Below are 27,334 nucleotides of genomic sequence, written 5' to 3'. Positions count from 1 at the left end.
ACAAAGTCAGGGTGCACTGTTAGGTAAGCGGGATATTGTGGGAGTACAGTCTGAGATTGGGGTGAGCATTGGGCATGTACCCTCCTGGTGATGGAGATTCGGGGTGTTGTGAGGGATCTGTTAAGGGGTAAGCTTGTAATCTTAGATAGCAGAAAATGCCAGAAATACATAGCAGGACAGCCAGCATGTGTGGAGGGCAAAAGAAAAGGATTGAAAGCTTTTTGGTCCTAGATGAAGGAGTACTGCTTTCCTTGACCTACAAGCAGTGGTTTAAATGCACTAATGACATGAGTCTCAGAGATAATGAGAACTGCAGATGCTGGAGAATCCAAGCCAACAAAATGTGAGGCTGGATGAACACAGCAGGCCAAGCAGCATCTCAGGAGCACAAAAGCTGACGTTTCGGGCCTAGACCCTTCCGAAACGTCAGCTTTTGTGCTCCTGAGATGCTGCTTGGCCTGCTGTGTTCATCCAGCCTCACATTTTGTTGTCAATGACATGAGTCTGGTCACTTCCAACTGGTTTTCTGCCCCAAGTCTCCTGCCTTGGGAAACCAGGCATCCATGGGTTACAATTAAAAGATTTCAGTAAGATACCTACCACTGCAGTAAATTACCCAATTCTCAATCTGCTTCAGTTTAATTAAAGAGTTGGTAGGTTTGAGGCATTTTTGAACATTTGAACTGACCTCATGACCATATCGTTTACCCTTTCACCTGCCCTTAGCTACCCATCCTTGGGGGTTAAAACTCCCCTAAATAGGCTGATTTATCTTTCAGTTATTTCATACTGGGGTGCCAGTAGCATAAGAAATTCAATTTTGCTTCTTTTATTAAAATGACATAACATATGTCTTATGTTGACTTCCTGCACTTTGAAAGGGAGGATATTAAAACTAATCCACTTATATTGTATAGTTTTCGCTGTACTGTTGCACAGATTTTGTATCAATAGAGTCTGTGGCAGGCTGGATATATGAGTATGGGAATAATCACAATCGATCTGCTTTACCTCACATACACCATCTATGCATATGTCAGCTCTTTCCTCAGAGCACGGTGTTCCATCTTTGACTTTACTTGAAAGAGCAAAAAAGAAGTCAAAATCTTCTGCTGCACAATAGAGTTTGCAAAGATCATGGTCTGTAAACGATAAATGGATATATTAGATTTATTACCAATTTGGAAATAAATATACTGAGCACAAAAGAAGATACAAACAAACTCTAAGAAGGATAAGTCTTAAATGCAATATAAGCATGGGTTTAGATTTTCCAAAGCATAATATGCTATTTATCTTTTGGAGAAAGAATAGTTCTTTTGTTGAACTATAACAAGCGATACATACCAATCTGTTCATTAAATCCTGAAGTAGTCAGAATAAATTTAATTAAAGGCTTGCACCACAGACAGCTGCTGTAAATTCTAAAGTTTAGATTGCTGCACGTATAATTGCATTTGGCAGTCATGCTGTTCTTTTTGGTCTTAGATTTGGTTTTGAATTGAGCACAGACTGATGAGATAATTGGTTCCTTTTTTTTGACACAGATTCATGCAAAACAATCATAGATGTCTCAGTAAAGATTTCAGTTGGCAAAACTGCCCACAAATTGACATGCTCATTTATAAGGACGGTCATATAGGAAGTTGAAACCAGCGCCCATTGCAGTAGGTAGTGTCATACAATGATTACTAACAGGTTATAAATTGCTGTTCAACACCCACTGGGTTGATGCTGACTTCAAGTTAGCTTGTCCATTTCCACAGCTGACAGTTTGCTGAGATTTTCAGGTCTGGGCCTCATTTCAATTTTTCTAAATGATCTACAGATAGTAAACAGGCATCTCAAGCCAACTTGTCAAATTTGGCAGCAAGGAATACTGGCTGCAGTCACAGGTAAGTCACAGGTAAGTCCAACAAGGGAAAGCAGTGAGACTAAACTGGTGAAACAGCAGCAGCTCTCAATATTTGTGTGAGGGCATACAAGAGCCTCCCTGTTAGTTCTGGCCCCAAAACCATATAAGGGGACAGCTGCGTGCATTTGAGGCAGGAAGAGGGGTGTGCAACAGAGCATCCCAACCTCCCAGAAATAGGGCTGCAGCAAGACTGCTGTCATCAGAGAAACAGTTAAAACAGGCTGTTAATTTTTTTTGCCCAAATCCGTCAAGAAGAAAAATGTAAGATGGTGACAATGGGTGACAAAAATAAAAAAAACCTCCCAAGTCCGACAGCCCTCATATTGATGAGCACAGAAACTCACTAAAACTTAATTTTTAAATCTTGCAGAACAGTTTGAAGATTAATTTAAAGCCTTTTAAAAACTGCTAAAGAACCTGCAACCAACGTTCTGCAGGTCAGGCAGTATCAGTTGACAGAGAAGAATTTAACTGTTTCACGGTGACACAGCGGCATGGTGGTTAGCACTGCTGCCTTACAGCATCAGAGACCCGGATTCAATTCCAGCCCTGCGTAACTATCTGCTTCAAGTCTGCACGTTCTCCATGTGCCTGCATACGTTTCCATCAGGTGCTCCAGTTTCCTCTACAGTCCAAAGATGTGCGGGTTATGTGGATGAACGATACTAAATTGCCCCTGTGCTGTCCAGGGATGCGCAGGGTAGGTGGATGAGTCAAGGTAAATGTGGGGTTATTGGGACAGGTTGGTGGGGCTGGGTCAGGGTGGGATGTTCTTTGGAGGGTTGGTGCGGACTCAATGGGCCAAATGGCCTCTTTCTGCACTGTAGGAATTCCAAGATTCTTCAATCTGTAACTAATAGTGATGTATGGTCCGTGATTGGAAATGCCACTCTGATACTCTCTCTCTTTTTACTTGACCTGGTGAAGATTTCCAGGGCATTCTGATTTTAATTCAAATTTCCAGCAACTTCAGTATTTTGCTTTACTACAATGTTTTTGCATAGAAGTTTGGTTTAATCCATTAAAAATAGTTATAATGCTGCCTAAAGACAATGGCACAGGATCAGTGCGGGATTAAAGCTGAAAATGCGACATCCGCACTTCTTCCTAACAATGCACAGTAACCTGACATTAACTGATAGATACTGCTTTCTGTGTAATGTGAGGTGCTGCTGGCAGGGCTGAGTCTTCTTGCAGGCTGTAGCTTCCTGCAAGTTGCTCTTCCCCTCCCAGGAAGGACAGTCTGAATCTGATTTGATTGTACGGAGTGAGCTTTCTGATCCCAGCTAGTTAAACGTAAACGTATGAGTTTGGTCGTGGGAGTATTTCCTTCCAATGTGAAAAAGAAATTCTCTGTTAACTTTATAAATCTTTCCAATGTCCAACTGAGCACTTTTGAAATTTCTCTCAGCCACCTGTAGGGACTGCACTGTACCCAGACAAAACCAAGTGCTCATTTTGATTGCAAAATTTGGTGACTCAAATGCTCCCTTTCAAGAGCCTTCACTGGTTCCTTCATGGTCTGCTGGCTTGTCCTTCATATGCCTGAAGAAACCGACTGTTGTATGAATACAACAGATTTTACATATGTAAGGAGCTATTTCAGGCACGGGTCCCAGGACAGTTTGGAGAAGTATTTCACACATGGCAACCACTGCACTTTTGTCAAGGAAGAACTATGTGCCAGCAACCCACCATATAACACCTTTCAGCATCCATTTTTATGGCTGTCATCAGGGGAATCCAATCCACTTTTTAAGTCTTTATACTGAGACCTAGGTAACATTACCGAACTCTATTCTAGCTCACTTACATGCCACTTAACAGCTACACTTTTGTAATGTCAACACTGATTTTCTTGAAAAAGCTCCTCAAATACTTCCTAAGCATCTCTCTACACAAACTGCAACTTGTTCAAAATTCTGCTGTCTGCTCTTTTTACCACATATGTCCTGATTGCCTATATCCACGATCCAATTAATAACCTTCAGATCCTTTCCATCTCCCAAGGCATCATTTCAAAATGTTTGTACTGATATACAAATCATACCTTGGTCTTTCAACAACCTGAGTTTGTAAATGTTTCAGCCTTTAATCTCAGCCCATTCCTACAGTTTTTCAACTCTGCCCTAATCACATTTCTGTCATCCCCTACTTATGTGCAGAAATGATATTCTTTACTCTGGATGTGTTATCTATCCAAGTCTAACCTTTAGAAACCTTATCCCTCAACCTCTTTTCTCCTGCATTTTCCTGACTTTAAAAGCATCCTCCAACATAATTTTGATAATTGTTTTTGCCTTTTGAGTCTCCTACTAATATTCAGTCTATCCTCACATACAAGAAGCTGCTTGAGACATTTTATAATGTAAAGATTCGATACAAATGCAGATTACTGTTATTATTGCAAGCTCATTTTGAAATCAAAAATTACTTTTATACTAACAAAACAAAATAATATTCACATTTGACAATACAGGAAACATAATATCACTTATGATTTGCAAAGCAATAACTTGAAGCCCAAAAAGGATATTTACCCTCAACGTGAATATATGGCTTCCAGTTGTAGTACCACCCTCGGAATGGCTTGCTATTGTATTCAGCACACTGTTGTGATCTAAAGTCAATGCTATTTTTAGGGCATTTCTGATTATTGCAAAGCTTGTATGTACGATGAGTACCATCACAGAACTTTCCTCCATACTGTGGCCTATTGAGGAAGAGAACATGTATTTTTCACCAATGTAATGAGTCACAAAGCATTAACTAATATTATAACGAAATTAATGTTAAAAATTAGCTGTAATATATTCACAAATATCTCCCAAGGCTATAGAATTTGTTCTAATAATTTGGTCAGACTACTGAGGAACATATGCATCAATATCTCCAAGGAAGCTACAGTTGGGAACAAACCACAAAAAGGCTTCATGATATTGTGGCCTAATGACTGTTTCAGATGGATAGCCAAGGCAACTGCACAGCATCCTAACAAATGTAGGATGAAGGGAATTTTTCCTTTTGGATTCAACATGTGTGCGTCACACTTGGGAAGTGTAGCACCTGTTTTCCATTTTTAAAAAATGCGTTGGGTAATCACATTTCTAGGTCATAAACTTTATCATACTCTGTTCATTTTCAGTCATCATATTACTTCTTTTAGAAAGGGCACAGAGAACAGCGGCACAGCTGATTCCCGTGTGAAGAGGATAAACTACAAGGAACCACTAAAGAAAATTCAGTTCAGCACTGGAGAAGGAAATTCTTTAAGGAGAGACACCAGTTTACTACATGAAACATTAAATGGTTTGATGATGTTGGTTCAATAACATTAATACGCAAGTAAATTGTAACGTGCACATATGTTTAGAACTTTGGAAAATACTGAACTAGAAAAGTCCTCTGTAAAGAATTACCAACTGTATTCGGAAGTTGGATACGTCACCTGTCCCTCCCAAATATCCACCAATTTTCCCATAAATTAACCTGCATAACCACTAGCACTCTGGGTAGTCCATTTCACATACAACCTTCTTTATAAAATACTTAAAGTTTGTCTATTCTGTGAACTTTCCCTCTTCCAATTTGGAGCTTGTGTCCCTCTATAGTTCGTGACATCCTTAACTTATTAAAATCGAAATCATTTCATCCCTCACGAACACTGATTATGTTTGAAGAATGACCCAGAAATAGCATTTATTGTCACAACTTCACTACATGCAGATGTAATTTTTGCCACACCTTTAATTAAGCTATAGTAACAAAGTGAGGAAAGTTTGGAAAATACTTTCCTGAGTTTTTCTGCTTCAGGGTAAGAGAGTTCCAAGTCCTTGAAACACTCCACATATGTTGGGCATTTAAACTAGGGATCTGCTGAGTTCCCCTTTCTTCACTGGCTCTAAGTGCATGGCTATCTTTGCCCTAATAGAGCATTGTATTCCACATACAGCTGTAACAGGACATCATACATGATAACTACACCCCTTTGGGATTGCACCTACCCATCTGGCTGTGTATGACTAGATGGCTTTTGTTTTGCTGTTGTTACCTTTGTCTTTTATCTTTGTCAAATGCTCGGGAATTTTTTATTTTGCATCAAAGGTAAAATGTAAGTGTACGTTGCTGTGGCAATCAACAGTGTTGAAAGTATTTTCCTCCAATGACTTAATCTGTCATCTCCTTTTATGCACTACCTTTTATGCACTACTGTTCACTGTCAGTATGACAGTATACCACTATGAGACAGCAGGCAAGTAAACTTCTAACAGATATGCTCGTGATATCAAACTTGCATCACAGCATGTGACCTAAGGGCATAAAGATCTCATACTCCATCTTACCTCAGATCACTTGAAGTAGGACTCCCTACTGAAAGCATGTTCATCTGTTGTAAACTATTAGTTCAATATTAATCCAGAAACTTAGATGTTTGAGGAATGTAGTGCGCATGTACAATAGTTAGCTGCAATAAACTTCTGCTGAATTCGTCAAATATCACAATAACTATACACAGTTTCTCATAATGCAAATGCTAACATAAGTATTGCCATATCGGGTAAAACATCCTGCTAGAGGCAAACTGATCACTCAATTCCTTTTCTCTGCTTTATTATTTCTTTGTGACGCGGCTGCTTTCTGTGATGTCTCCCAGAAATTGAGTCATGGAGTGCTTGTGTCAAGTTCAGCATTCTTTAGTACCTTGAAAACACACTTTATTAATGAAACGTACTGTGTAAAATTACAATAAACATTAGGCGAATCTATTACAATGTCAAATTGAAATTTGATAAAAATTGGAAGCAGAGACTAAGTAGATTATTCACTTTAAAAAATTGTTCATGTGATATGGGCATTGCTGGCTAGACCATCATCTATTGCTTATCCCTGATTGCCCTGGGGAAGGTAGTGTTGAGCTGTTTTCTTGAACCACTGCCGATATCAGAGTGCAGGTACACCTACAATGCTGTTAGAAGGGAGCTCTAGGATTTCAACTGAGTGACAGTGAGGTAACAGTGATACAGTTCCAAGTCTGGGTGGCATTTGACTTGAAGGAGCCTTTCAGTTGGCAGTGTTCCCATGCATCAGCTGCCACCGTCCTTCTAAATGGCAGAGGATGCAGGTTTTGAAGGTGATGCCAGAGGAGCCTTGGTAAGTTACTGCAGTGTATCTTTTGGACAGTACAGACCATGTCATTGGTGGAGGGTGTGAATGTTGTAGGCGATAGATGGGATGCCAATCAAGTAGGCTGCTTGTCCTGGATGATGTCAAGTTTCTTGACTGTTGTTGGAACTGCACTCGTTCAGGCAAATGGAGAGTATTCTATCAAACTCCTGACTTTTGTTTTGTAGATGGCAAACAAACTTTGGGAAGACAGAAGCTGAATTATTTGCTGCAGGATTCCTGATTTCTAACCTGCTCTTGTCGCCACTATATTTACACGATGATCAATCTGGTCAATGATAACCTCAAGAAATTGATAGTGAAGGTTTAGTGATGGTATTGCCATTGGACGTCAAGGGAAGATGGTTAAATGGTCTTTTATTGGAGATCATTGCCTGGCAGTTCCGTGGCATGAATATAATTTACCACTGGTCAGTCTAAGCCTGAATGACTGTTCAGATCTTGGTCATAGAGAAACAGGCTGTCCCAGAATTTGAGGTATCATGAATAATGCTGATCATTGCGCAGTGAACATCTGACTTCCGAAGTTACAACAGAGGGAAGGGTATTGAAGAAACTGAAGATGATTGGGCCTAGGATACTACTCTAAAGAATTTCTGCAGAGATAATGGGCCCCCAACAACCACAACCATCTTCATTTATGTTAGGTATGAACCTAAAGTGTTGATATTCCTCCCCATTCCTACAGACTTCAGTTTTGGTAGGGTCTTGATGCCACTCTCAGTCAAATGTTGTATTAATGTAAACGATGATCAAGCTCACCTTACCTCTGGATTTCAGCTGCTTCTGTCCACATGTGTACCAATGCAAAACTGCACCTCAGTGAGAAGGTTACTCTTTTGCAAATGCAGCTGAATAGCACTACAACCACCCTTTCCATCACTGGAATGCTGGAGAGTAGACTGGTAGGGTGGTAACTGGGCAGGTTGGATATGTCCTGTTTCTTATGCACATGGCAAAAGTGGACAGTTTTCCTCACTGTTGAGTAAATGCCAGTGTTGCAGCTATACTGGAACGAATTGCCTAGGGGATGTAGCAAATTCTGAAGACCATGTTCTCAGAACTGTTATTGGAATATTGTCAGGACCCACAGCCTTTGCAGCATCAATGAGGAATATACTAGGCTATTAGGTTACAGACTTTGGTTAAAAACAATTCTGCTGCTGTTGATGCTGTCAATGGGTGCTAAGGATGGCCAGTTTGAGCTGCTAAGTCTGTCTAAGTTTGTCCCATTTAGTACTGTGGTGGTGCACACACCACGATGGAGGGTTTCCTCCATGTAAATGTAGGATTTAGATTCCACAAGGGTCTGTGTGATAATCACTCCTATAGAACTGACCTGAACGAACACATCCATGGCAGGTAGAGCCAAAGGCCAAATGGATCTTTCCCTCTTGTTGGTTCCCTCACCAGCTGTCACAGAGCTAGTCCAGGCGTTATGTCCTTCTGGCCTCGACCATCTTGATCACTAGTGGAGTTGCTGATCCACCCTTGGTAATGGACATTGAGAGTGTCCAGAGTGCATTCTGTGCCACTGTCACTTCAGTCCTTCCTCCAACTGGTGTTCAACACAGAACAGCACTGATTCATCAGCCAAGGGAGGGGGCAACAGATAGGTGGTAATCAGTAGGAGATTCCGTTGCCCAGCTTTGACCTGATACCATATTATTTTATGGGGTCTGGACCAAATTTCTCTGTAAGCTGTGCAAGCTCTGTAAGCTCGGAGATCGTGCGTATGCTGGTCAGTTTACCGACACACTGACTTCTGCATTTGGCAGCCACACATGGGCTTTGGAGCTCCATGCAGTGGAAGAAGAATTAAAGACACCGTGGACCTGCAATCAATGTTGAGGACTCCCAGCAACTTACTCCTGACTGCATATCCCTGTGATGCCACCTCTGTTGAGTCTGTTCTACTGTGGATATACCGAGAACAGTTACGGTAATGTCTGTATAGTATGATTCCATGAGTATGATGATATCAGATGAAAGCTCAACTAGTCTGTGGGATAGCTTTCCCAATGTTGGCACAAGCCCCAGATATTGGTAAGGAAGACTTTGCAGGGTTGACAGAGCTGTGCTTGCTATTGTTGTTTCTGCTGCCAAATCATGTGTCCAATTTATTTTTTTTTAGGCTGGATAGAAACAATTGAGTGGGTTTAGACCATTTCAGGAAGCAGCTAAGAGCTAATCAATTAGCTATGGGTTTGCAGTCACATGTAGACCAGACTAGATAAGAACAGCAGATTTCCTTCCCTATAGAACATTAGTGAACAAGATCATTTTTTTGTGACAATTGACATGGTCTCTGTTAGAATAGATTTTAATTCATTTCCAATCTTATTGATTTCAAATTTGAGATTCTAACTCATGTCTCCACACATTAGCCAGGAAGTTCTGACTTACTAGTCCAGTGACAATACCATCACGTCAATGAAATCCACAGATGAGTGATGATGCAACGTTAACTAATACTGAATGAAATGAGTTACAAATTGGTCTACATTGCATTTACTTTCCAGGCAGAAAGCAACAGCAATAATAATCAATTTTATGGGCCCACAACTTATGCCTAGAGAGTGCGTGAAATACTTGCATCAAATAGGCACTGGCTCTTCAGGATTTGGCAGGAATGTAGAAACCTAACAGCAGTCACTGTGAAAATTATTTTTTTCTCCTGAAATCTGGAGTAGAAATAACATTTCAAACCAGTAGATCCAGATTTTTTTGAGACAGCAATTGATTTATGAGTTGTTGACATACATTAATGGATTTCAGTGCGTCTAACTTTTTTAAGGAGATAGAAATGAAAGTCCAAGATCACAAGGAAGCAAACCAACAGCCTTAAATCAGTGATTTAATTACATTGTGCTATATTCCTTATTTGACATTTTTGTAAAATATCAAACCAGTCAAAAGACTTCAGAATGTTATTTTACATTTTGCTGTAGGAATACTACAGAATGTGCTCCTGCCCCAATGATATTTGACGAAACACCATTATTTCAAAACATGGCTGTAAAGGTTTGGACAGGTACATTCGTTCTGAGTCACTGATATAAGCCATGGTGAACAACAACTAGGTCTGTCAATCTATTTACCATCTACGGTGACTTTGCTTTACAAGTGGCCCTACTCAGCTTCAAATCCATAACCTATCACAAACAATTGATTTCACAAATGAACGAAAAAGATTTGTATCATGAAAATGCTTTGGAGGCTTGCTGGATTGTGTAGGACTTCCCTGTGGTACAGTGATAGTGTCCCTATCCTGGACCCACAGATTTGAGTTCAAGTCCCACCTACGACATAGGTGTGTAAGAACATTTCTGAACACGTTGATTGAAAAAATAGGTTGGAATGTGGAACATTCTTTCTCAGGACGCCAGGTCTTCAAATATATTTAAGCTGGATTTAGATGGATGTTTGACTGACAAGAGAGGCAAGGATTTAGGGTGTAAACAGGAAAGTGGAAGTGAGAACATAGCTAGACGAATCATGGTCTACTTCAATGGTGGAGAAGGCTCAATGGTTGATAGGTCTACTATTGGTCCTAAGTTCTAACGATTGATATAAAATTATTTTCCCCATGTAACTTTAATAACAAAGTGTGATTTTCTTTAAAAAAAGTCATTTTTTCTAAGACTACAGTGCCTTTCTTTATATTATCAATGATTAATCTCTGACCTTCATTCTCTCCAATATCCTCCCTCCTTTTGCTCCTGAAAAGAGGATCAACATAATTCACACATCTACAAGGACTCTTATCAATCTTTTTGATGCACCATAGAAAGCATTCTAACTGGATGCAATATAGCTTTTCCCAAGAGCACAAGAAACTGCACAGAGTGGTGAACACAGCCCGGTCCATCATGCAAACCAGCCTTTCATTCATTGACTCCGTCTATACTTCCCGTTGCCTTGAGAAAGCAACTAACATAATCAAAGCCCCCTCCCACCCTGGTTATACTCTCTTCGAGCCTCTTCTGTCTGGCTGAGAATATAAAAGTTTGTATACATGTATGAATAGTTTCAAGAACAGCTTCTTCCCTGCTGTTACTATACTTCGAAATGGATCTTTCAAATTATAAATTTAATATTGATCTCCCTCTCTGTGCACCTTCGCTGCTGCTGCAACATTGTATTCTTTGCTCTGTTCTATTATCCTAATGCACTTTGTATGGTATGATATGCCTGTACTGCACACAAAACAAAACTTTTCACTACTTACAGACATGTGACAATAATAAATCTAATGTAATCTAATCAAATCATCTACACTGGCCATCAACAGCTATAGGGCTAAATTTTGCTGCTGTCCCCTCCTGAGAACTAGTAACACCAATGTGTAGTTGCCCTGCAGTTAACAGCATTCCTCAATTGGAACTCATCGAGCTCTGTGCAGTTCAATGCAGCGAAGCCTCTCTCTTTCTTAGGTTAACCAGAGTAGAAATTCCATCCTTTTATGATTACATGCAGTGAATCAATTCAGTGCATCAGAAAGCTTCTCTTTTGATGCAAAATAGTGTCACTGTAGTAAACAATGAAGAGGATCATAATGGATTCCAGGGCGACAGCGACAGAAGTCAGTAAACATACAATAGACGGAAATTAACACAATGTGATGTGTTTAATTTTAGTGCAAAGAATGAGGAGACGCAATAATTAAAGAGGGTGCATAAAAACTCTGAAATTGTGATGGCTTGAATTTTTCATCTGGCCTCATCGATGTAGAGGCTCTCCTAAGATGTTCCTTGGTCTGCTGTGTTCATCCAGCTCCACACCTTGTTATCTCTGAAATTGGGAGATGGCGTGAAGACACACATGTCTTTTGACAGTGGGGATCATGAGCTGTTCCTGAGTCATACAGCATCCTCTGATCTACACAGTGACACCCAAGGATGAGGTAGAGGGAGAGGTCAATCAACTTTCAGAAGGTGAGTCAGTTGTCAAATCATTTAAGAAGGGAAGCCAGGGTATCAGAAGATATGAAGGGCTAGATCATTCAGGGAAGTGACTTGTGAGCCAGGAACAGTGAGAGTGCTTCCTCTTGGCTCAACGAAATAACCTCAAACCAGTAAACACCACCCACACCATGGAGAGTAATGGCGCTGAAGGAGTTAATGCTCCTGTTAAATTGAACTTCGCCCAACTAGATGATGTTACACAATTTTTGCATGAAGACAGTTCCGTTCTACTTGAGTACACAAAGGCAGCTGATGTATCCTATACAGCTGCCAGGAATGCTTAGTAATTTTACCTGGTATAATTTAAACTTACCAATTGCTATCATACAATTGAAAATAGGTTGTTATCAAGACAAGTGCCTCTTTGTTTTAAACTCCCAGCTAGTCTGTCTTCTAGTTATAATGTAAGATAGGCCCTGGATTCAGCACAGAGGAGGGAAGATGGCTGCTAACTATGCAACCGGAATACCACATGCAGTGATAACTGAAAACAAGGCATCTCTCTGCTTTCATGATTACTAATCCTTCCCTGTCATGCTATCTCTGCCGACTCAAACCCATTCACACCCCCACTGCTAACTCCAGTTCATTTCCACTGTCTCCTCCCACTAATGTCAATACCCTTAGGGTTGCTAATTCATGTTATAACAACGCTATCAAGGATGGAATTTAAGTACCTGAAGTGAAGCCCATCTGTTGAACCAGGAAAGGAGCAACAGACTTGTGAAGGGTGAAATTTTAACTGGTGGTGACAAAATTGAAAATTATCAGGTAAACCACAATCTCACTGAATTAACAGACATGATGAGCTGAATGGCCTGCATCTGCCCCTATGTCTTAATGTCTTATTATGAATTTACATTTAGAATGCAAATCTAGACACTAAACGACATGCCTTTAATTTTAATGACAAACTTGTAACAGTGGAATAGGAGAATTCATTTAGCCAATTCTACAGTTAGTTAATCCTAGAGATTTTGAAGTTTTACTTTTGAGTTGTCTTTGTGACATTTTTGTGCCAATTTTGCTACTCAAATCCATTAATGTTGAACTCCATAAACCTGATGAAATCATTAGAAATGCAGATTAGATGGAATTTATTTTGATAAGTAAGTTTGGGATACAGGTCAGAATGTCTGCACTTCATGCACATCTACTCTGACAAGTCCTCAAGTGTGGTGCCCCTCAGGTTAAATCACCAGCAATCGTACCTTTCCTGTGGTCCTCTAGGACTATGTCGACTTTACTCACAGTTCCTGCGTAACCTTTCTGCTCTTAAACTTGGCTAATGAAGGCAAGTGTCCATATGTCTTCGTAACCACCTTATCTACCTGTCCCGCCACCTTATGAAACATGCACATCATGGACCCTCTGATCCTTGATGCTCCCCAGTTCCTACTGCTCATCAGATATTCCCTTGCCTTGTTTGTCCTGCCCAAATGCATTACTTTACACTTATCCGTAATGGATAAGCAGTGATGATTACCAGCGGATATTTTAAACATGTTATGAAACATATATTTGTAAGCTGCATCATGATGGAAATAAAAGCCCAATTAACATCACTGACTGCAAGATACCAGCATATCATCAATTTGTGGTTTTCTCAGTTCTGAAATTCTATGAAATGATTCAGAGGGCTGGTCAATGGAACATGCAAACAATAAGTTTCATTTTTGCAACAAAATCAAAAATGCACTAGCAGATCCACTGATTAACACAAAATTATACAGGTAAACTGGATTAATTTTAACACTTCTGGTAAAATATATTATTACATAAAGAATCAAAGTTTCTACCAGCAAATTTCTTACACTCTGTACAGGTAAGCATCACAGCTTTATGACTTTTATAAACTAATTATATTTCTATGGGGAAACTACTATGAGGTACTCAGGAAAAGTTCATCATAGCTTACAGAAGTAGTGCTCTTCCAGAAATAATGAACTTCATAGAAATTTCAGGGATCATGTTAGGATATTGAGTTTCAGCCTAATTCTTTTGAAGATTTCTTTCAACTGGCTCTCACCATGATTCTTGTTGGCTTGCTAAATTGTCCTGGGAAGAAACTTCTTGCTAGAGATGTTGTGAGAATAACACCCATCCAATACTTGAGCTGTTATCCAGTCAACAGGGAAGTGAAAACTATTAACTCATAGGTGTGTGCCTGAAAGCAACTGCAGTTCCTCTCTGATTATAATTTAAAGGAAAAGGAAAATCCACAGTGAAGTTTTTGTATAAAGTAAAGTAATCTCCTCACCTCCATCTGGAATATATATAAGGATACATACGCATCTATTCCAATATTGAAATAATGCTGGACCTGAAATTTTAATGAGAATTAAGATTTCAGCTATCCCTCTCTGTGCAGCCCTGTTTGATATCAGTCATGAGAGGGGTTCAATTTTTTTTTGGTTCTGCCTGTTTCAATAGGGCTCATTATTACAGGTTAGCCTGGAAGCTTCTCAGAAATTGCCTGGCGCTGAGACACCACATTACTGACTGGCCACAAATGCATATTTGAACTGGAAAAATATTTCTGGCACTGGGCAACTCCAGCTTGGTTCAGTTTGCCAGCCCTCACTGAAATAAGCAAAACTGCTAGAGGGCATAAATGCTCCGTCTTTAGTTGCTACCACAGATACAAAATTATATGCCTGTGTGTAAAGAAAACATTGAACTACTGGTGCCAGCATCACACACAACGTTATTGATTCTTATCCAAAATAACATTTAGTATTGCTACTCTGTGTTGCTCTAACTAAGTCAAACCTTACTTTGATTTCAACTCCCCATTTAGAACACTTCAACTTTACATATGGTAGGGGATACATTTGACCTGGTTCCACTTGGATGATTTTCATTTCATAATGATTAACAACTGGTCAGTCAAATTCAACATTTTAATTGTTTTCCTTACACTAAAGATACAGCAGGCCTAATTACCCTCATCCATCAAGCACTTAATGCCAAACATGTTTTAGAGCCTGTTAAAAGGTCAATAATGTTATTTAAATGCCTCAAGATTTCTTGGAAAGTTGTAGGGTTGGATGTGGTTACCAAGATAGGGAGAGACAAGGCTATCAAGCGTTTTGAAAACACAGTGGATTATACAGGTAACCATTAGTTAGGCAACTTTACAAAGGTGTAAACTGAATGATTTGTTGGTGGAATGCTAACAAAGTGCTAGGATCGGGTATCTTAAATAGGTGAAAAGTGTTGATGTACTCTTTAATAACAGTCCCTCTAATTTTCTTTTCTGCTCTATGGACCTGGACTTACCACCCTAAGGGCATTGTAGGTCAACCTACAGCATGCGGACTGCAACAGTTCAAGAAGGCAGCTCATCACCACCTTCTCAAAGGCAACTAGTGATGAGCGATAAACGCTGGCGAGCCAGCAATGCCCACATCCCACTAGTGAATAAATAGAAAAACCTCCAAGGTCTATGGGCCATAGTGACTTCCGGAAGTGGAAGCCAAGGTGTTGGCACACTGAATGGAGCGTGTTGAACCTCGCAGAAACTTTGATCCTTAACCGTGAATTGCATTCTTGATAGAGAAGAAGAAATGTCTTTAGCAACAGACATTTAAAACAATAATTACATTTGTAAACGAGGACTGATCTTGCTAATTATGCAAAGCAAATATTTTTCTTTCTAATTCCAAAGATTATTAAATTGAGCATCCTGATGATGGATCTATATTTGATCAGTGTTTCAATCTTTAACATGGCCACATCAATGAGTAAGGGTGCACTAATTTCCTTCAGTTTCCAATGGTCTAGAACACTATTACTTCTCCTATTAGCTCTTATGGCACTTGAGACACCAAATGATTATTGTTGTCGGAATGTCTAGATTGGCCAGCTATCTTTCAGTGAGGCTAACAGTTTTCTCTAGAACTAACTCAAAACATGAAAAACTGAAGCAATTAGCATTCTGTTCTTTGCTGTCAAAATAGAAACGAAACACTATTTTAGGTTTTGAAGCATGAGAAGTTTGTAAAACTGTTATTGGATTCCAAGCAGTTGCAGATTAAATGTATAATATTAAATATCATTGAGTGATCTATTAGGTTAAGAATACGAGCACAGAACAAGATTAATTGGAAGCAATTTATGGCGAACCGACAGTTCAATTACTAACTACGATTTGACAATCTAATCCTCAGTCAAAAAACTTGTCAGAAAGGTTCGAAAAGATTAAAGGTGCCTCAGGACACAGGGCAATGTTCTCCTTTTTTTTATAAATTCAATGAAATTCAATCATCTCTCATCCAAACCTCCACAGAATTTCTGGATTCTTGAGCTCAGATCAGACCGTAACTATTTGTATTTACCTAATGGTTTGTTTATGAATGAGTCACTGTTCATTGATCAAAGGTCACTGATCATAATGTTCACTCAAGGCTGGAGGGTTATACACCTTACATTTAAAATTCTTTAGTTTAGTCTCTCCTGGCCAATATATCCAACTGGCGCTGCAACTCACTCAGAGATACAATCTACTCAGTAAAAAAGTGCTGCACAGAAATTCATATTTTACATTTAGCCAGAGATAGTCTAGGCAGATATTAGAGAGAAACAAATAGAAGGATATACTGACGGGGTCGGACTAAGTAGGCATAGATCCACTGGACCAAATTGCATGTTTTCTATGTTGTAAATTCTATATAGTTATATCCAAATTATTTTATCTGCATCTTCAAAATATTGAATTTTCACTGTCGAGAGTAAAGTTATAACTCCAGCTCACTGAAATAATATTTTGTAACATGATTGCCTTGCCAAGCCCAGGGCTTTCAATTTTTGAGATTATCTTTAACAAAAGTGGCTGCATACATTTATTTCTGTTACATTTAAAGTAATCTTTCAATTCCAGTTTCTACAATAGTTTACAATTGTGCTGCAAATAACATCTTAAACATAATGAGTCCCAAAAATTCAAACAGATATAACAAGTTCATAACAGGGATGAGATTGATTCCAAGATAATAAGGTGTGAGGCTGGATGAACACAGCAGGCCAAGCAGCATCTCAGGAGCACAAAAGCTGACGTTTCGGGCCTAGACCCTTCATCAGAGAGGGGGATGGGGGGAGGGAACTGGAATAAATAGGGAGAGAGGGGGAGGCGGACCGAAGATGGAGAGTAAAGAAGATAGGTGGAGAAAGTGTAGGTGGGGAGGTAGGGAGGGGATAGGTCAGTCCAGGGAAGACGGACAGGTCAAGGAGGTGGGATGAGGTTAGTAGGTAGATGGGGGTGCGGCTTGGGGTGGGAGGAAGGGATGGGTGAGAGGAAGAACCGGTTAGGGAGGCAGAGACAGGTTGGACTGGTTTTGGGATGCAGTGGGTGGGGGGAAGAGCTGGGCTGGTTGTGTGGTGCAGTGGGGGGGGGGGGGGAGGGGATGAACTGGGCTGGTTTAGGGATGCAGTGGGGGAAGGGGAGATTTTGAAACTGGTGAAGTCCACATTGATACCATATGGCTGCAGGGTTCCCAGGCAGAATATGAGTTGCTGTTCCTGCAACCTTCAGGTGGCATCATTGTGGCAGTGCAGGAGGCCCATGATGGACATGTCATCAAGAGAATGGGAGGGGGAGTGGAAATGGTTTGCGACTGGGAGGTGCAATTGTTTGTTGCGAACTGAGCGGAGGTGTTCTGCAAAGCGGTCCCCAAGCCTCCGCTTGGTTTCCCCAATGTAGAGGAAGCCGCACCGGGTACAGTGGATGCAGTATACCACATTGGCAGATGTGCAGGTGAACGTCTGCTTAATGTGGAATGTCATCTTGGGGCCTGGGATGGGGGTGAGGGAGGAGGTGTGGGGACAAGTGTAGCATTTCCTGCGGTTGCAGGGGAAGGTGCCGGGTGTGGTGGGGTTGGAGGGCAGTGTGGAGCGAACAAGGGAGTCACGGAGAGAGTGGTCTCTCCGGAAAGCAGACAGGGGAGGGGATGGAAAAATGTCTTGGGAGGTGGGGTCGGATTGTAAATGGCGGAAGTGTCGGAGGATAATGCGTTGTATCCGCAGGTTGGTAGGGTGGTGTGTGAGAACGAGGGGGATCCTCTTGGGGCGGTTGTGGCGGGGGCGGGGTGTGAGGGATGTGTCGCGGGAAATGCGGGAGACGCGGTCAAGGGCGTTCTCGATCACCATGGGGGGAAAGTTGCGGTCCTTAAAGAACTTGGACATCTGGGATGTGCGGGAGTGGAATGTCTTATCGTGGGAGCAGATGCGGTGGAGGCGGAGGAATTGGGAATAGGGGGTGGAATTTTTGCAGGAGGGTGAGTGGGAGGAGGTGTATTCTAGGTAGCTGTGGGAGTCGGTGGGCTTGAAATGGACATCAGTTACAAGCTGGTTGCCTGAGATGGAGACTGAGAGGTCCAGGAAGGTGAGGGATGTGCTGGAGATGGCCCAGGTGAACTGAAGGTTGGGGTGGAAGGTGTTGGTGAAGTGGATGAACTGTTTGAGCTCCTCTGGGGAGCAAGAGGCGGCGCCGATACAGTCATCAATGTACCGGAGGAAGAGGTGGGGTTTGGGGCCTGTGTAGGTGCGGAAGAGGGACTGTTCCAAGTGAGATGTGATATATTTCTGGCTGTAAAAGCATGTTCCAGGTCCAAGATTTGTAGACAAGGCACAATTCAAAGTGATCTACTCAATAAAAGCGTGGATGAGAACACAGGAGTGATGGAGTCCCTGAAAATTTTATCTGTTCTCGCAACTAAAAGGGGAGGTACTCCTTCAGTTGGTCAAAGTAAAACCTGCTGGCTTCAGGTGAATCAACACCACCTTTACCCTGGCAACTGCTTTGGGCAGAAGCATTATGCCATTAGTTTACTTTCTATCAAAGTTAAGCTTTACCAAACATATAAAGATGGGCAAGATGGAATGACGCATGAAGAGACACTGGATTATATACACCGGAGTTTAGATGTTTAAGGGGAGATCTTACAGAAACCTATACAATTCTAACAGGACAAAACATTAAAAGTGGAACGAATGTTCCCGATGACTGGGAAGTCTAGAACCAGGGGTCACAGTCTAAAGATATCAGGGAGGCCATTTTGGACCGAGATGAGAAGAAATTGCTTTGCCTAAAAATTGGTGAGCCTGTGGATTAACTGCTTTTTGTGGCAGTGAAGCCGAATACATTGAACATTTTGAAGAAAGAGACAGACATAGTTCTTAGGGCTAAAGGGTTCGAAGAATATGGACAAAACCAGGAACAGGGTGCCGAGTAGGATGATGAAGTTGAATGGTGGAACAGACTCAAAGGGCCAATTGAATTACTCCTTTTCCTATTTTCTATGTTGCTCTGTTTCTATAAATGCCTGAATCAAAGGAGATACGACAGTGGCAAACATAACCAAACCAGTTTATACTGTCAAATATTTCACATAGCAGAAGGAAAGATGTCAAAAAACTCCATTAGAAGTTTGAAGTGTTATTTGTAGTATTCACCATGCTGTAATGGTCCTGGACAGATATTAGTGAGAAAATTTCGGAGCCACACCACATTCGTCTTGAGCGTTGGTATCAGTTGGAGTTACGCGTGGTGCTGGACTGGGGGCAGTGTTAAACAGTGTGTATGAATGCAGTAAAGCCAGGGAAAATATTGCTTGAAGGTCACAATATTTTGCTTTGAACCTATCACTCAGCTTCAAGCTGACCTACGTAACGCTGAGATTCAGCAAATTCCTGCCTAATACTGGAAAGAATGTACATGTTCTCGCATGGATTTTCAAACATCGGTCATAGTCTTCTGCTCTCCACTTGGTCCAGAGACGTGTGTTGAGACTTGCAGAGTCCCAAATCAACCTTCCTTGTGGGTGGCACAGTTGCTCAGTGGTTTGCAATCGTGCATCACAGTGTCAGAAACCCAGGCTAGATTCCACCCTCAGGCGATTGTCTATGTGGAGTTTGCACATTGTTCCCGTGTCCGTGTGGGTTTCCTTCAGGTGCTCTGGTTTCCTCTCACATCCAAAGATGTGCAGGTTAGGTGGATTGGCCATAGTAAATGTGGGGTTACAGGCATATGGTAGGTGTGTGGGTGAGATGGTTTTTGGAGGGTCATTGTAGATTCTAAGTCAGAGTTGTACAACATGGAAACAGACCCCTCAGTCCAACTTGTCCAAGCTGACCAGGTATCCTAAATTAATCTGGTCCCATTTGCCAGCATTTGGCCCATATTCCTCTAAACCCTTCTTATTCATGTAACCATCCAGATGCCTTTTAAATACTGCAACTGTACCAGCCTCCACCACCTTCTTGTTCCATACATATACCACGTGTGTGGAAATGCTGTTCCATAGGCCCCTCTCACCATAAACCTTTGCCCTCCAGTTTTGAACTCCCCTACTCTGGGGAAAAGACCTTGGTTATTCAGCCTATCCATGCCCCTCATAATTTTATAAACTTCAATAACATCACCCTTCAGCCTTCAACGCTTCAGGGAAAATAGCCCAGCCTATTCAGGCTCACCTTATGGCTCAAACTGTCCAACCCTGGCAACATCCTTGTAAATCTTTTCTGAACCCTTTCAAATTTCACAACATCATTCCTATTGTAGGGAGTGAACATAGTATTCCAAAGTGGCCTTAGTAACGTCCTGTACAGCTGCACCATGACCTCCCAACTCCTGTACTCAGTGCACTGACCAATACAGGCAAGCATACCAAATGCCTTCTTCACTATCCTGTCTATCTGCAACTTCAAGGAACTATGAACCAGCACGCTAAGTTGAATGGCCAGGTGACCTGCTTCCATACTGTAGGGATTCTATGATGATTCTATGAGAAAGATCTGTGACTTTGAGGTAGAATCAGAGACTTAGCCAGTTCCTCATTGACCAGGATAGTTAATCATGAAATGTTAGACAGATTAATACTTAGTCAAACTGCTAAGTAACTATGCAACTGACACCCCTAGCCAACCACCCTCCCATAATCCTCCAACTCCCCTCCAGGATTTCCCTGACCCTCAGACTGCAAGTCCCAATGACCTGCTGCACAATGCTATCATCATACCCATCTATCACATCAAGCTGGCATCCTATCACTCTGTCATCCATTCATCTTCACATTGAAAAGCTGTTTAAAAACCTTAAAGCTTGACAGTGAATGAAGACTTACCAGGAAGCAGGGAGTGCTTGGCTTCTTCTAATGATCTTGTGCTATGAAGGAGGACTCTGCCGTCAGGTATCCTGTCCAAAAATGTGGAGCTCTGTTCTTCCATTAGAAAAAGGAGCATTGCTACTCCTCAGAGGCTTTAATTGCCTGTCTCACAATGTATGCATCAGCTGTGAATGGTGCCTCAGCAGTTTTACTCAAATCTTGACTACAGACATGTACTTCTAAAAGCATGGCTGTGAACAAACCTAGCTCTCTAATCAAGGCAAATTAAAATCTTTGGGTCTAATTCTCAACTTCCAGGACATGTCAACAAAAGATAAAATTTAAACAGGTGTGACATTCCTCGTGAAAATGTTCAACTTTCAAAATTTGATTTTAATATTGGAGGCATTTGTGAACTTCAAATGGTTTTAAAAAGGACACCACTGCAGTGATCACCAGACAGGCCCATGCAACCCATGGGGGATATACAAAATTGTTTGTCTCAGAATTACCACTTTAACCAAGAGACACCGAAATTCAATGAGGCATCAACAAATTTGTATTTCTTGTTTTAGTCACTCTTGCATGACTACTGTGTATTACTGTGTGATGGAAGTTTTTTTGCAACTATCCAACTTGCAATGAAACAATGATGCAGACATCAGAATTTTTCATGAAATGGTACATCAACAACAGCCTCTGAGGAAAAGGAGAGAAAAAACAACGGGGACTGACAACATCATGACTATTGGAAGCTCTTCTCCCTCTCTCTTTCTTAATTACAGAACCAGCGGAAAAACAACTTGAAAAAATTGACACACAATTCAAGATCTACAAACTTCATCAAGAAGACACCGAAGAACAGCTAAAGAAACAGCAGAGTGTCTTGTCATTCTCATAACCCAACAGACTCTTCAGATCAATATATGCATTTGCTTTCTCTTTGTGTCTATGCCAGACAACCCTCCCAGTCCACTAGTTTTATTGCTTGTATTTATTTGCGTATTGTTGTTACATTTATTTTGGGGGTAGTAGAGAATAAATCCCACTCTTTTTCACTTAAGAAATTTTAGAAATGGCTCCCCATTTTTTATCTGGTTAATTAAGTTTAATAGAAGTGTGACAGCTATGCACTAACTGAAGGAAACATTTTTAAAACGTAACTGTGACTGACTGAGAGGGATTTAAAAAGAGAGGGGAGCTATGACCCCTCCTTTCTTGATCGTAACAAAAGACATTCTGAACTTTAATTACATGTCAGGAGATGTGCGAGTTTAAATCAATATTACAGCAAATTTATAGTGTATGAAATTACCTTTTAACTTACTGAATCATTTGCTAATAGAACACCAGTATCGTCTACACTAATTACCGCAATAATCTTTTTTGAATGCTACTAAACACACTGAGATTTGATTACTCTAGGTAAACAGCAAAGCCACTGAGCAATCTTAAGAGTATTTAACTTCACATTCCGCAGACTGGCTTAGGTTACACTGCAGATTTTAACTGTTGAGTTCAGACATAAGTATATAAAAGCTTTTAGGATTTCATCCTCATGTCAAACATCAGCATTCCTCAGTACGTTTGAACCATTTGTGCTCACACCCAGATATCAAGTCCATACAGATTAAACCTCATTATCTTGCCTAAAATAACTAGGGAAAGACTTTTCAACTGCAACATCTGAAAAAAAGGACAATAAAATGTTTGGTGCTAGGGAAACTATTTTTCTGGTATCTTTTTTAAATGCCAAGGTATTTTAAATGCTCACTGATCTCATCATCCTGCCAGAGCTTAAGATCTTTATTACATTGTTAAATAATACGTCAAAAACCTGAAAATAGTTTATAGAAGTGAATGATAGCGAATAACTGGAAGCAGTATTCTAGCTGCAAATGCTTCACTTCTCAGTAATCTTTGTAAAACAGCATTACTGAGTTCTCCCAACTAACTGCCACGACTTCACCTTCACCCATTCAAATCAGATTTCCAGAAGTTGCTGCTGAGCTTGTAGTGGAAAACTGGGGAACCCAGTTGGGATTTTCAGACCACAAAGTTGCCAAGCAGCCATGAAGAGACACATTGCCCATTTATATATGTGGTGCTTTACCTTGGGTTTGTACACTGACGTTCTCGGTTTGTTACTCCTCCTCCACAGGTCCTTGAACAAGGTGACCACATTGACCAGTTGGACCAACGACCGTTTATAGGTTTTGGGCCTGAATCTCCGTGTTTCACACATTGTCCACGGCGACACCACTGGGTTACAATAAACAGAAAAAAAATGGAAAACTGGCTAAGTAATTGCATCATTAACATATTTAATCATGTATTTTGTTCTCCCAGTTAATGAGGTTGTTCACTTGCTCATCGTGCCGACTTGTTTTCATTCAGATGAGGGAGGGTGTCCATAGAAGTTAGGGGTGTTTGTGCTTTCTGGTTTCATTCTCATGTAGCCCGTTCTGGTTATGTGTCCTGTATCCTAAAGTACATAAACCAGGCATCCCCCTCAGACCCTACCAGGCACACCTTCACACAAACTGGACAAGGACCTACAACAGAGATTGAAACACCTAGTCAATGAATCACCCCATTCTATACACTCAACCCAAGATTTCCTTAATACTCTTAAGAACATAAAAATCAGTGACAACGAGATTATGATATCCTTTGATGGCATAGCTTTATTCACATCAATCAACATCCCACTAGCCAAAAGAAACAGTGACCCCACTAGAGGAAGCAGTAACACAGACCAGCAGTTCAATCAGCAATGATTATACTTAAATTACCAGACCTCTGCCTCACCACACACTTCGTCTTTAATAGTCAAGTATACAAACAAATCAACGGTGCACCAATGGGGTCATTGCAGGAGCAGTCATGCAAAGACCAAAGCATGCCACCCTCCCCTGCATTCAACCTAAACTGTGGATCTGGTATGTAGACGACACATTTGTCATTATTAAACATAACAAATTAGAAGAGACCCACCACCTCATCAACAGCATACTCGCGGGGACTAAATTCAAATGGGAAAAAGAAAACAACAATCAACTTCCGTTTCTGGATGTTAGAGTTGAATGTATGTGCAATGGGGATTTCCAAACCTCAGTATACAGAAAAGCAACACATACTGACCAAGTCCTCAACTTCCACAGCAACCATCCCAATGTCCACAAACAAAGCTGCATTAGGACACCACTTAAATGGACCAGGACACACTGCAACACTCCAGAACTCTGGAGGAAAGCACTTATACAAAATCCTTGCTGTAAACGGATATTCCTGCAACTTCATCTGCAGATGCCTGATAGGCAGACAACAGGAGGACACAGTGCATCCTAATACACTGGCCACACTGACATATATCAAGAAAATATCAGAACTGACAAGACTCCTAAGACCACTAGGAATAATGGTGGCCCACGAGCCCACAGCTACTCTATGACAAACACTTAAAAGGATTAAAGATCCCGTTCCCACAATAATCAGAACCAACGTTGTTTACAAAATACCATGCAACGACTGCCACAAACATTTCAATAGGACAGACAGGAAGGAAGCTGGCCATCAAAATACACGACCATCAGCTAGCAGCAAAACGGCACAACAAACTCTCCTTAATATCGGTACACTCAGACAACGAAGGCCACCAGTTTAACTGGGATGAGGTAACCATACAGACCCATACAGGTCAAAACTGGAAATGACAATATTCACCATAACAGACCAGACAGTATAAATTTCAAGCGGTGAAGAATAACATTGCTCCACTGATGATGTTACCTAGCATGGTGAGGAAACATCTGAACGAAAACAAGCATGCTCAGTAAGCAAGTCAACAACCTCACCCTCAACCCAAGCTACAGATATTTGCCAAAACTCTACCAATTAATAATTAAACTGCAGCATTGTTCCAGGCAATTTTCAAGGTTAGGCTCTTACCAAACAGTTATTTAATGAACATTAAATTCCTTGCAACATTCCTCACGTGAGGCAAAAGATAAGGCTTCGAAATTGCAGCTTGTGTTCAGTTTATAAGTGTAAAATGGGCACTTAACAGTCTAATATGATGGCAGGAAATCCCATGTCCACAGTAATGATTAGAGCTCCTCTGTATGTTTCCTGGCTGCATGCCTAAAGCAGGCAGCAGCTCTGTTTTTGCACATGCAAAGGCTTAACGGGTGATCATGATCTCCTTCGCATGTAACCACAGCATGTGTTTATATGCAGTGATAACATTCCTCAGACATGGGGGTCAGTTAGTTTTGTTGGGTGGATGGCTGGTTTGTGATTCAGAGGTTCAATTCCCACATCAGGTGAGGTTACCATAAAGGACTTTACTTCTCAACCAGTTTCCTCGCCCGAGGCGTGGTGAATGTCAGGTTAAACCATCATCAATCATCTCCCTAATGAGAAGAGCATCCCCAAGGTCTGGTAGGACACTGGTGGCTTAACCCTTACTTTACTCCTTGGACACTTGGACAGTTATATCAGTAGTTCTTAAAAATGTTGGGAAGAAAATGATTTGATGTTTGAATGCTTTTAAGAAAACTACCTTATCTATTGAGGAGCAAGAACTATCTGTTTCTCTTCCAACTGCCTCGCCTCCTTTCAATTTTATAGGTGCTGCCTGACAGCTAAGCATATTGATCTACACACCTCCAAGGTTCCACAGACCTGACTCAGGGTTACTGACTACTGCTCAAAGTCAGCAATAGTCTCATGAAAACATTTGCAGTGGGCCTGCTATCTGCCTCACTCATCAGCTTGCAGCATGTGCTGCACTGCAATCGTGTCTCAGTTTGGTTGAAATTCAAATTCGAGGCTATGCGTTCTCTGTACTAGTACCAAAGTTGTACTGAATTATGCACCTCCTTTAACTGATTTACTACCACCTTCTTTCACATTTATACCACCCTTGCATTAGATATTTTCCCATCAACAAGGTACCACAATTTCCCAATCTCTTGCATCATTTTCCGGTCTCTAAAGCAGTGGCTGAATGTCTCTTGCTTTTCATGGCTCTGAACCTGACCTTCTCCGCTTTAGCCCATCTCAACATCTGGATGCCTCCCGTCATGATCCTTCTTCTTCACTGTGTTCTTCCACTCTGGCTGCTTACTTATCACCCTCACATTAATTTACCCAAACAGTGCATGTGTTAACTCTCCATCTATTCTCTAAATGAAGCTCCATTCATTCCAGTTTAGGTTCAAGACATTAATCTAGTTTGTCCTTCATTTACTGTTTACTACCCCGTCTCCTGCTCTTCAGATCATTCCTGACTCCACTAATTAACAAACTATTTAGAGAGGGGGCAGAACTTTCAACTTTGGCAAGTCGAGAGAAGGAAAATCAAGCTGGATGTATAACTATCTACCAATCCGATATCATCAGTTTAAGCCTCCTCCTCCCATATGCCTCCATCAAGTTTGGAAGTTTTGCTGGACCTGATTTTCTGACAATTCTAGAGTTGAATCCCTGACTGGAACTAAAAAGCTAAAATAAGTCATTTTTCAGGCAGGAATAAGACCATAAGACATAGGAGTGGAAGTAAGGCCATTCGGCCGATCAAGTCCACTCCGCCATTTAAATCATGGCTGATGGGAATTTCAACTCCACTTCCCTGCATTCTCCCCGTAGCCCTTGATTCCTTTTGAGATCAAGAATTTGTCGATCTCTGCCTTGAAGGCATCCAACGTCCTGGCCTCCACTGCACTCTGCGGCAATGAATTCCACAAGCCCACCACTCTCCGGTTGAAGAAATGTTGTCTCATTTCAGTTTTAAATTTACCCCCTCTAATTTTAAGGCTGTGCCCACGGGTCCTAGTCTCCCCGCCTAATAGAAACAACTTCCTAGCGTCCACCCCTTCTAAAGCATACATTATCTTGTAAGTTTCTATTAGATCTCCCCTCAACCTTCTAAACTCTAATGAGTACAATCCCAGGATCCTTAGCCGTTCATCATACGTTAAACCTACCATTCCAGGGATCATCCATGTGAATCTCTGCTGGACACGCTCCAGGGCTAGTATGTTACAGTTTTGCCTGTGCTTGTTCCTACTGATGCACACAGTGTGCACATTTTGTGCTAACTGCATGAATTTAGCATTCAGCTCAGCTTGACCCATGTTGCTGGCTGACAACATGTTCGA

General features: G+C 41.1%; 1 protein-coding gene across 1 annotated transcript in view; it reads right to left on the bottom strand.

The window, feature by feature from the left end:
- Window positions 1-27,334, bottom strand: part of LOC125460264 (A disintegrin and metalloproteinase with thrombospondin motifs 16-like) — a 233,485-nt gene that overhangs the window by 87,559 nt on the left and 118,592 nt on the right. The window contains exons 12-14 of the mRNA XM_048547520.2: window positions 23,284-23,432; window positions 4,456-4,628; window positions 1,012-1,142 (exon numbers count right to left, since the gene is read on the bottom strand). Coding sequence (XP_048403477.2) covers window positions 1,012-1,142; window positions 4,456-4,628; window positions 23,284-23,432 — 453 coding nt within the window. The remainder of the gene's footprint in view (window positions 1-1,011; window positions 1,143-4,455; window positions 4,629-23,283; window positions 23,433-27,334) is intronic.

This window comes from Stegostoma tigrinum, chromosome 2 (genome assembly GCF_030684315.1).
Source record: "Stegostoma tigrinum isolate sSteTig4 chromosome 2, sSteTig4.hap1, whole genome shotgun sequence".
Lineage (NCBI taxonomy): Eukaryota > Metazoa > Chordata > Chondrichthyes > Orectolobiformes > Stegostomatidae > Stegostoma > Stegostoma tigrinum.
Note: the sequence above shows the minus strand (reverse complement) of the source record. Positions and strands in the feature narration are given on the sequence as shown.